The sequence below is a fragment of the Protopterus annectens genome, chromosome 3.part0, assembly GCF_019279795.1.
Source record: "Protopterus annectens isolate FY-2018-M chromosome 3.part0, PAN1.0, whole genome shotgun sequence".
NCBI classification, from domain to species: Eukaryota; Metazoa; Chordata; order Ceratodontiformes; family Protopteridae; genus Protopterus; species Protopterus annectens.
In genome coordinates this window covers 249,446,409-249,458,836 of record NC_056731.1, presented here as the reverse complement: position 1 = coordinate 249,458,836, position 12,428 = coordinate 249,446,409, and the positions used below count along the sequence as shown (strand labels likewise).

Below are 12,428 nucleotides of genomic sequence, written 5' to 3'. Positions count from 1 at the left end.
GAGGATGGCCACTGGTTCCATGTAAATAAAAATTAGTACCGTCAAATTTTCTATTGATCAAAGTAATAATTTTAGTACCATTAGAAATATCGAGAATAGCATCCAAAATGGGACAACAAGTCCCATTTTTAGACCATCAAAACTCATAGAAAATCTATTATGATTAATATCTTTAACAAATGCTTTAATGTCACTTTCATCAGCATCCACCAAGAATATTAGATCATCCACGAACCTATAATAAGATATTACATGGGTCTGAAAAATCTATGCTTGTATATTGTTTCTAGTTCAAATAAACCCATAAATAAATTAGCATACATGGGGGCAAAGAAGCCCCCATGGCTGTACCCTGTAACTGATGATACAAAATCTCATTAAACTCAAAAAATTATGAGTCAAACAAAATGAAGTAACTCTATAATAAATGCTGTGACCGGATTGTCACCCAAAAGTATCTAACAGCCTCAATGCCAAAAGGGTGTTTAATGTTGGTATAGAGGCTTTTAACATCAATAGTAAACCACGTCATCCTAGCATTTATTTTCACCCCTTTCATCTTATTCAGAAAATCAAAAACATCACAAATATATGATGGCAATTTGTATACAAAGGGAGCTAGAAATTGATGTAGAAAAATACCCAAATTATGCAAAAATACAAAGAACCAGAAACAATAGGCCTCCCGGGGCCTAGACAGATTTTATGTATTTTGGGTAGGCAATAAAAGAGCCATTTTTGAACCTTCTATCTGAAATTTCTTTTTAACATCAGTGGAACTAAAATAACCTAGCCTAACCCCTTTATTTAACAAATCCAAATATTCCTGAACTGATTTGAAATAAACATCTACAGATATAACTTTATAAGTGTTACTGTCATTTAAATGTTCCATACACATAGAAAAGTAATCAGCAGAATTCAAAACAACAAGCTTATTACCTTTATCAGAAGGTTTGAAAATTATGTCAGTTCTTTTACTGAGCCTAACTAAAGCTTGCCACTCATTCCATTGCAAGTTATAATCAACATTAGTTTTATTACTCATAAATTTTTCATAATTGAGTTCAGTAAAAAAATTAACTAAACTAACAAACTGACATATGTCATTATTTAAATAGCCAGGAGTAAAATTACTAGTGGTAGGTATCTTAGTAGTGTCTAGCTGGCAATATGCATTAATAGCTTCATCTGAAAAACAAGAAAAATAACTATCACCAGAACTACTATCATCAAATGTATCAGCAGAATTTAAAGACGTCGAACAGTTACTAAAGAAATGTTTCAAATGTAATTTCCTGCCAAACACATACATATCTTTTTAAGTTCATGAAGGGGATTAATAACTGTGGGGATAAATTTCAAACCCCTATTAAGTAAAGACATTTCAACACAGTTAAAATCATAACCAGATAAATTAATAACATACTCTGCAGTATTACAATACCTTAAATTATTCGATACATGTTCATTTTCTACCCCTCTTATATCCCCCATGTCCATAACGTTGTCCACCTGGAAAGGAAGATTGGTCCCATGTCCGTTTCTGTCCCTGTTGATGATGAAAAGAGGTGGCGGCCTCTCCACGAAATGTAGAGCGAAAGTTCTCCCTTTGTTGGGCCGCTGGTAATACTGGAAACTCAGTTTCATATTCTCCGTCTTCGTAAGATGTATATCCCCACTCCGACGCTGAAGACACATGAGAAACATTCATCTGTCTACCGGACTGAAACCTAACTTGTTTACGATTTGATGCGTTGTGCTTTAGACAAAAAGCCCGATTGGCTTCATAGTCACGCACATCACGGAGAAGTTTGCCTTTTTTACGCTCAACTAAAGTAGCTTCATATTCCTTGAGTTTCTGATTAGTTTGAGATAGAAACTCATCAAATATAGCCACAGAAACAGTACTAGATAAATCTGTATACATTTTTTTGATGTTATTACACAATTCTTTTTGTTTAAGTGAATCACGTTCAATAAGTATATGTAACCATTCAGTAACACAGACATGTGCAGCATTGACCCACCTCTTGTGAAAAACACAAACAGAGTCCAAAGAAAGGTCAAATGGAGTAGAGGGGTCTTTAAAAACTCTGAGACCCCTGGGTGTTGTATCTGTCTCTATGTATTTCTGAAGACCACATATATTATAATGTACAGCAGTTTCTTTCCACATTAGTTTCTCCAATTCCTCAAACAAAAGCTTGTTTTCCGCATTAACAGACAAAGGAATCTTCCTTCCAACACTGGAAAAGGATTGGGAGACCGTCTTCTTCTTTCTTCTTCCCACTTTTCCCAAATAACATTATTTTCAGTAGGCACTCTCTGAGAATTAGAACGCTCACCTCTATCACCTCTCTCAGAGGAATTAACTGGATTCAGAAGAAAATTGTCCAGAGACATCTGATTTCCTTCTCTGGTCTCTCTAAAAATCCTTGGAAGATGGTACTGTGGATCAGAAGACATCAAAAACAACGAAAAGGCACCAAGTAGCAAGCAGCAAGTAGCAAACAACGACCACAGTATCCAAAAAGTTCTTTAATAAAATCTCTGACGTCTCGGCCAAAGCCTTCAAGGAGAATAAAATTGTATACAAGCATCCACATTTTATAACAAACTAGTAACTCAATTAAACAATTAAGCAATTAATTAAGCAACACTCTCCAATTGAACTCAGCATTGAGCCCACAAGGAGACATAGTTTTATACTTTAAAATAAGCAGAGCTTCTTTTTGCAGTAACAGTTTTAACATCCTGCTGACAATACATTATTGGCTTAACTTGTTCTAAAATAGTGGCTAATTGAGTTTTGACTAGAGAAAGGTAATCCCACACTTCTTTCTCTTCAGTTCTATATTCTATTAACACATCCAGACTGTTTCAAAGCTAAGTAAGTAAAATATTTGCCACAATTTGCAATTCATATTGACAGAATTAAGGTGCTGTTCTCTGACTTTGAGATCCAAGGCATTTTGTGACATTTAACATTTTTAGTTGAAATAACACTGTGACTCTGAGGAAGTCAGTTAACCAGAGAGTGTTCCTGGATCTAGCCTGAAAATGGGCAGTAGTGCTTAGTGGGCTAAAGAGACTATGGACTAAATGTTGAGACTTCCATGGTGATGTATATTTTCTGTATCTTTGTCCAAAAACACATAATCAGAAATAATTTATCTGGTATATGATGTTTACTCACAATAAATTATACATTTCTTAGGGAATTAAGATCTAACTCATAAATACAAACCATTTGCACTGCAGTCACTTATGGAGGCCTTACAATGCCCAATGAAGATAGGATACCATGTTCAACTCATGGGAGAACGAGGCATAGAGTGTCTACCTCTGTGTTTTGAAGAAGTGCAATAAAATAGCCCAGAGTGACATGTCCACCTGACTTGCTTGCTCTTAGATTATCATAGGTAATTTGTTTGATGCACTTCATTACTGCTATGTTGTCCATGACAGTCTGTGGGGAAGATGGTAAGACTCACTTAAAAGCTGTCAAGGCCACACATATATTATCTATTTGAGGAAGATGTGCCGTCTGTTTTCTATGACTGGGATCAGATAGGCCTTACATTTTCAGGTCATGGAGATGTGCTTCCCATGCATAATCCATAAAGTGTGTTGTAAGTCTGGATTTAGAGGAACAACAGGCAGTCCTTGGGTGATAGTAATCTGGTTAAACTACGACTGCAACTCATTTGCAAGAGTTGTTATTAATGGAAAGGCATGCAACAGAGTTATGGAATAACAACTGTAAAAATGATCTATGATGGGATCTTCCTTGGTGGGTGAATGATTGGGTTCATCCTCTCTATGCATTATAATTCACTATGTTTTCCTCTGAAGCTCCTGTGCTCTGGAACTGCAAAGATACTGCCAAGACCACATGCTGACTATATGGCTCCACCTGTGTCCTGAGCTTACCAGTCCACTTCCAAACAATGAGTGAGTACATCCCCTTCAGTTCAAGAAATAAAAACAAGATTTGCCACCCACTTGTTCTGTTAACAAAATAATACATAAATAAATAAATACCTGCTTCTGTTCTGGGAAACTCTAATGACTGAGACTAACGGAGATGCCACCCATGTTCAGGACAGAACTGCAGGGTACAAGGGACCCGTCAAAAAAGAGTCCCCCAGAAATCAACTGATACAAGAACATACCAGTTATACATAAATGAAGAATGGAGATTCTGGCAATAGGGATTATTGCAAGTAGGGGTACAGAAAATAGGCAAGAGGGGGCTACAATTTACTGGAGAAAACTGGCAACTGAACCAAGGTATTGGGAGCAAATAACTAGAGAGGAGAAAGGCAAGAGAATGGGAAGAGGCCACAAATTTATTTGGAGTGCAAGCTAGAGACTAACTTCAATTTCAAGGATTGATATCAGAGGATAAGCAAAGAGAAAGAAATGGGGGCATCATAAGTGAAAGACCAGCACTGGTAGAGTTTGCTGTCTATATTAAATAGCTTGAATGCATATTTGCATTGCAAAGTTGTACAGTTTTGGGCTTTTTACATACAATCAAGCTTTAAAGTAATTTTGCATAGTGTTGTACAATTATTTGACTCTTCATTCACTACTTTTTATTTTACTTGGCAAAACAATATTTTAGAAGCCCAGCAATTTAAATAGAACAGCTATACATACCAGCAAATCTCCATAAGTGCAGATAAACTCTTTTGTCACAATCTGGGGTCTGAAGACCTGTTAAAATAAATATGCAAAAGCAATCATGTTTACTTGAAATCATGAAGCAGCATATGAAAGTTCAACATTGTATGTTTAGGTAGAAGAATAATAGTGCGTCCATTTTGGCTTTACAGTACTATACTATCAGCAAAGACAGTCTTTAAATGTATAGCATTATCTTTTGTATCTACACCTTTAAATGCTGCATTTCAATAGTCATAAACATTGAAATAAAAATAAATATGAAAACCCATCTTAGCAAAAAATTAAATGTATTTCAGAGTGAGTAGTGCAAGAAGGATTTTCTCATTCATTCAGAATTTTTTATAGTTCCACAGAGACTTACAGGCAAACTTTCAGCTACTTTTTTCAGGTCATGCATTGCCATCAGTCTTATTATTCCATCAGTCCCATCTAGTCTTACCAATGCCTATGAAAATATTCCACCGTATTTAGTGGGGGGCAATCATTTGATCTAAGGAATGAAGTCTTACCAGATATTTCTATTACATCTTCTGATGGAGAAAATTATATCTTCTGATGGATAAATTGGATATTTTGGAGCTGAAGGATGGTGCAGCTGAACGTGTGATGCTCACTAGGATCTGTACATTTTTGTACATAGACTTATGAAGTATGCATTCCCTGTCCTTATGTCTCCAAATGATATCATGTACAGCATCAGTAATGCTTATAGCCATCAAGAAGAGTTGGAAATGCTCATGCTCCCTGTCCCCCAAAAAACTGAACTTCCTCAAACCTTTTAATCTTTCTCCTCCTATTAGTCATACACCCAGTGACTTCAATCTATTTCTAAAGTTAGGTAGCAATACAACTTCTATGGTCATAGGCTGACAATGCAAGTATGATTCTTGGCTACATACTATCTTAGCAGTTTATTCTGTTGAAATAACTCTGGGTCAAGAGAGACCTTACTGATAACTGAACAAAGGACTGCACAACAGCTGCTCCCCTTCCCTAAAAAGCATGCCAGAACAAGTAAAAGAGCTAGAGGGACCCTAGTATGAAGATTAGAGGCCTGTTAAATGGATTAACATGAATAGAGTCAACAAAAGTCTTACATACTGTACCATTAACAATAGAGAGGTTGGTATGGTGTTTACCTTACAGACCCATGGTGCAGGATTTGATTCTCACACAGGTAATTGGCTAGGCTTAAAATAGCTCACAAAAGCAGTTAGCATAGTACTAATCTTTGAATCTATGAATATGTGAAATGCAAGAAAACAGGATTTAAACAGATCTCTTCTTGCCAAAGCTGCTCCTAAAAGCCTCACATCCTCCACTGATCTCTAAGCAATACTCCTGTGTGCATAACAATTAAGTGAATTAAGCCTCAGATTTAGAACTGCGCATGTGCAAATTAGAAATTGACAAAAACTTTCTTCAGCCTGTAGCACAGAAGGATGAAGCGTTGACTACAGACCAAATGACCTCTGTTTGATGATCAGCATTGATGTTTCAGGGACTGAGAGAATAAGGATGAGCTTAAACCGACAAGTCCATCTAATTCATCCTCAGGGGAAGAGGGGTTGCCAGGCCCATGGTACTGGTAAATGACTATGTGTACTGCCTACCTATTAACAGCTGAGACAGCTTACACTGTTACAATTGAGCTGTGAGGACACAGAAAGGGGAAGTATGCATGTCTTCTCCTCATGACAAGGCAGCAATTTTAATTCACTTGTGGGAAATATAGGTAGGCAAATCCTTGGGACCTGATGTTAGCCTGTTCTCTACCAAGTAACTCTTGCCAGTGGAGAAATGAATGGGATAAATCTTCATGGGGAAAAACGGATGGACTTCAGTCTCTCTTCTAGCTGAGGGATGCCTGTCCCTTGTCGACTGTGCACAGGTAGCAAAGCATCAGACAGGTCTTAAGGAGTCTGGGTCAGAGGAAAACAGTAAATTATTAATTTTATCTTATACTTTATTCTAAAATCTGATAGCTTGCAAAGCACTGCTCATATAAATAAGTCACAGTAAAAGATAATATTCTATCATTCCCAAAGCTTATATTGGTATAATCATTGTATACTTATTCCAAGTAATCCATATTTTTTGCATTCTCAAAGTTTATATTCATGCAACTGCTGCCATTAGTTCTTTTACATTTCACAATCTCTGAATGCTGTCCCCTTTGACACATTCCATTATTTGATGACAAACTTAATCTTTTTCTCTGAAATGAACACACACACACACACACACACACACACACACATGAAGAAATGTTGACAATAAATCCAACATTACAATATTAGCTGTGTTAAATTTATCCAAATAAAACAAAAAAAGTATTAAAAATAAACAAATTATATACAAGACTTTCATTTACATAGTGATATAGCGTATACTGCATATCCTTATTGTAAATACCATTTTGCTTTCTCTCCCTAGGTCTCTCTCTTTACATCTTATGGTGTCCAACTTAATCTCTGTTAATCTACCCTTCAATTTTCATACAGTAACTCTCTGTGTTTTGTACCTTAGTCATATTGACTATTTTCCTAACAAGATAATGATATTTTAACTTTTAACATATTTACATTAATTACTCCCATTCCAAGACATGTACCTTTCCTGATTTTTACCAAATTTGGCCTTTTTGCAATTATACCTCTAACTCGTTCCTATATCCCCACCATGGTGCCTATCGACTTATTAAGTCTTTCTTTTACTTATATGTTTCTGCTACAGCTTCCTCCACTTCCCTGACCCTCTTTAATAGTCATATTCCCTCTTCTATTTTAGGTTCTTCCTTACTCTTCCAATTTCCAGTTATTGCTTTTTTTCCCTTTTTTTATACCTTTAACAACACTATCCAGTGTAATTCCTTCATATCCCAGTTTGCCACATTCATCCACGCTACACCTAGTAACAGGCATTCTTTTGTTATTGCATTATGTTGCACTGCAAGCTTTTCAATCAAGTCACTGAGACCCCTTTTAACCTCCTCCAAAGCCTCATACTCCTAGATTGCTAGTAAAGTTGCTCCTCAAGCCACCTTGACAGCTCCAACAATTGTCATCTAATCCCAGAAACATCTTAATTTAACTGGAGTGTAAAAATATCGGGTCTATATCAGAACATCGAAGTATTAAAACTTCAAATGTTCTGATATCGAACACTAATCAGCAAATGCTAAGAATAGCGAAGCTGCAGAAAGTACAGTTGTGTACACCTACCATAAATGTAGATGTTCGAGTGTCTTCACTGTTGCAGTCATGACTGTAGGGTGCTCCTGCCGGCAGGCAGCCCGAGGTCGGCCAGAATCCCAAAGTCTGGGTCCGGCGTCGGCTGTACAAGCCAGTACCCTGACGTCAGTACGCTCTGGTACATAGATGTCAGAAGTCCCCAATAAATCATAAATGAATCCCACTAGGAAACACAAATACACCACAAAAAAGAGGGGATAGGAGGGAGGGAAACACCGACTGCAACAGTGAAGACACTCGAACATCTACATTTATGGTAGGTGTACACAACTGTACTATGTTCATCGTGTTTCACTGTTGCAGTCATAACTGTAGGGTGGAATCCCAAAGCAGTGAAAAAAAGGGGGGAGGTTTAGACAGAAGAAGGGGCAGCAAGAAGACCCTGCAAAACAGCAGAGGCAAAACCTGCCCTGGTCTTAGAATACAAAGGAAGATTGTAGTGCTTGGAAAAAGTATGCACAGAACTCCAAGTAGCAGCTTCCAAAATATCCTTGGTAGGAACTCCCCTGAGAAAAGCTGTAGAAGTAGCAGCTGCTCTAGTAGAATGACTTCTCACAGTACCTGGAAATTGTTTCCCATGATGAGTGTAACAAAATCTTAATCCATTTGGAAATAGTTTGTTTGGAAATAGCCTTTCCAAGAGAACTGGAGGCAAAAGAAACAAACAATTGGTTAGATTTTCTGAACTCTTTAGTCTTGTCCAAATAAAATCGTAACTGTCTGTGCACGTCCAAGGAATGCAAAATCCTTTCCCCTTTATTCTGAGGATTAGGAAAGAAGGTAGGAAGGTGAATTGTTTGATTCAAAGCCACTTTCGAAATCACCTTAGGCATGAAAGTAGGATTGGTCCTCAAGGATACTCTGTCCTGGTGGAAAATAAGGTAAGGTTCCACAGCCATGAGAGCTTGCAACTCTGAGACTCTTCTGGCAGAAGTCAAAGCTAACAAATGAACTGTCTTCCAAGATAAAAACTTAATATCTGAAGATGCAGCAGGCTCAAATGGAGGCAAAGTAAGTTTTTCTAAAACATAATTAAGATCCCAAGCAGGAACAGGAGGGGTTCTGGGAGGTCTTAAATTCTTAGCCCCTCTCAAGAATTGTCTCACCAAAGGATGAGAAAAAACAGGGGGATCAGTACTGAAATGAGCAGAAATAGCAGAAGCATGAATCTTAATGGAAGAAAAGGAAAGTCCATTAGACAAAAGATCCGAAAGGTAAAGCAAAATAGAAGAGAGATCAGGCACCAGAGGGTCCAAGCCTCGGTCCTGCATCCAAATGCAAAATCTCTTCCATTTAGAGGCATAGGATTTCCTAGTGCTAGGTCGTCTAGCTTCCAAAAGAACATCCAAAACTTGTTTGGGAAGGCTAGAAGGGATCAAATTCCTTTGAAGAGCCAAGCTGCCAGACAAAGGGTCTTGAGATTGGAATGTAGCAACTGACCCTGATGCTGGGACCGAAGAGAAGGGTTCAGAGGGAGAATCCAAGGAGGCTCCAAGAACAGGTGCTTTAAAGTTGGATACCAAAACTGTCGAGGCGAATTTGGAGCAATCAAGATGAGGAACTTGGGCTTGTCCTGTTTTATCTTTAGTAAAATCCGAGGAAGAAGAGGAAGAGGAGGGAAGGCATATCGAAAGGTTTCTCCAGCTGAAGGACAGGGCATCCACTTTCCAAGCTGTTTTGTGGAATGACCTGGTGCAAAAGAGAGGCAGCTGATGATTGAGATGGGATGCAAACAGATCTATCTGGGGGCATCCCCAAACTGCAGTAATCCTGTTGAATAAGTTGGTGTCCAGCATCCATTCGTGAGGATCTAAAATGTTCCTGCTCAGGCTGTCCGCTAAGAGATTCTGTTCTCCTGGTATGAATTGGGCCTGGAGATGTAGATTCAGATTTAGAGCTGTGTCCCATAAAGCCATAGCTAGTCTGCAAAGGGGGTACGAATGAGAACCCCCCTGCTTGTTTATGTACCACATGACTGTGGTGTTGTCCGTGCAAATCAAAAGAGGTCCTGGATGCAAAAGGTTCTTAAAGGCTAGAAGAGCATTTTGAACTGCCAACATTTCCTTCAGATTGATGTGCCAGTGAAGATGATCCTTTGTGCAGGTTCCCTGTTGGCAATTGCCTAGAAAATGTGCTCCCCAAGCATAATCTGAGGCATCCGTGGTTATGATTTGAGAAGGTTGAGGAAGACGGAAAGGCTTTCCTTCGTTTAACGCACACACCCTGGACCACCAAAGGAACTCCTTCTGGAGGCAGGGGATCAGAGGAATCAGAGTGTCCAGATCGTGGTAATGCTGCGACCATACACTTTTCAGATACCATTGAAGCTTTCTCATATGAAGCCTTGCATTTGGAATCAACAGAATGCAGGAAGCCATGTAGCCCAGTGCCTGCAGGAATTTCCTTGCAGTGAGCTGAGGTAGAGTTGCCAAAGTTTTGAAAATTGAAGCCAGCTGTATTTGTTTTTCTGTAGTGAGGAAGGCCCTTTGTAAGGATGCACTTAAGAGGGCTCCCAGAAATACCATTTGTTGAGAAGGGATCAAATATGACTTTTTTGTGTTCACTGAAAATCCCAGTAGGAGAAGACGACGTTGAACAAAATCCAGATGTTGAAGTAAAAGATCCTTGCTGTCTGCCTGAATAAGGCAATCGTCCAAATAGGGGTAAATCTGAATCCCCCGGAGTCTGCAATAAGCCACTACTGGTGCCAGGCACTTGGTAAAGACTCTGGGCGCAGTAGATAAACCAAAGGGCAGTACAGAGAATTGAAAGTGTCTCGAGCCTGCCTTGAACCTGAGGAATTTCCTGCATTCCTGCCTGATGGGAATGTGTAAATAAGCTTCCTTTAGATCCAATGTCACCATCCAGGCGTCTTGAGAGAGCATTGGAATCAGCTGCTGCAGAGTAAGCATCTTGAATTTTGGAATTTCCAAAAAGGTGTTCAACACAGAAAGGTCCAGAATAGGTCTACATGAGCTTTGCTTTCTTGGAACTAGAAACAGTCTTGAATAAAAACCTTTTCCCATCTCTGAGAGTGGAACAGGCTCTATGGCTCTCATGGCCAGAAGAGCATCCACTTGATTTAAGGCCTCTGACCATTGATGTTTTGGCAGATCTGGCCAACCGAAAGCCCTTGGCAAGGTATGAAAGTGGAATTTGTAGCCTTTTAAAATCACATCCAATAGCCATTTGTCCTGGGTAATATGAGTCCAATTTCTGTAAAAAACAGAAAGTTTTCCTCCGAGAGGGGCATCCAGGTAAAGAGGTCCTGTAGCCCAACCGAGAGAGTCATTGAGTTTGCTTCCTTTGAGATTGGGATCTGTCTTCTCCCCTTCTAGGTGAAGAAGCAGTCCATTGTCTCGATCTGTAGGAGGCCTGAGCTTGGCCACGACCTCTGGAGCGTCTATATCTTCCCCTTTGAGGCCTGTCAGACGTGGGAAAGGACCAATTCTTGGAGGGCCAATTCCTGGAAAATCTAGGAGGCTGAACTTGCAAGAAATCTTTCACAGTTTGCATAGATTTTGCCTTTTCTTCCATCTTTTAATAACCTCCTCAGCCTTAGATCCAAAAGAACATCATGCTGAACAGGGCATCTAATAATTTAGCCTTAACCTGTTCAGGTAAACTTTGCTCACGGCCAAGCATGTCTCCTGATAACAGTACCAGAGGCTGCGGCCCTGCAAGAAGCATCCAAAGCATCAAAACCACAATGCAAGCTATGTTTGTTCAGTTGTTCAGTTGCATGCAATACATCCTGTAGTTCCTTATCTTCTGCACATGCAGGAAGGGAGGCAAGCTTTTGCTTTAAAACAGACAAAAGAAATAGCTGATACTTAAACATATGAAACTGGCAATTTAAAGCCCTAACAGAAAGGGTAGCAGAAGTATATACCTTTTGACCCCACCTGTCTAAGGCACGGGAATCCTTCTCAGAGGGAATAGGATTCTTAGAAGAAGCAACTTAACAGCCTTAGAGCCCTGAGATATAGTTTCAGGATCTGCAGAAGGATTCTTAAACAAGAACAAATGAGATTCAGGAACCCTATAAACCCTATCAGGCTTAGAGGGAGCAGGAGGCATGGAGTCAGGATTCAAATTAGCCTCGGAAAAAGCATCATCCACAATGTCAAGAACAGGAGGGATAGCCAAAGGCCTATGTTGAGGAAGAAGAAGGAATTCTCTAAGCCTCTTCTTGGAAGCAGAATAATCCTGACCTTCCCAATGAAAATGTTCCCTCATCTCATGTAAGGTTTCCCCAAAAGAAAAATCTTCAGGCGGAGAGGCAGAGGGCAAGGAGTCCTCAGCATCCGAATCCTCATAAGGAGGAAAAGAATATTCCTGATCAGAGGAAGAGACAGAAGATATAGAAGCCTGGTCAGAGGAATCCATAGGAACATCCTGTCGAGGCCTTTTCTCAGGGGGGGGGGTGAGAACCCCTAATCATAGTAAGCAAATCTTCTGCCATCCTTAACAATTGCT

The 12,428-nt window shown here is 39.3% G+C and overlaps 1 protein-coding gene across 1 annotated transcript in view; it reads right to left on the bottom strand.

Annotated features, from left to right (window-relative positions):
- The window catches only part of ULK4 (unc-51 like kinase 4), a 4,087,308-nt gene that overhangs the window by 1,977,746 nt on the left and 2,097,134 nt on the right, over positions 1-12,428 (bottom strand). The window contains exon 25 of the mRNA XM_044064733.1: positions 4,669-4,725. Coding sequence (XP_043920668.1) covers positions 4,669-4,725 — 57 coding nt within the window. The remainder of the gene's footprint in view (positions 1-4,668; positions 4,726-12,428) is intronic.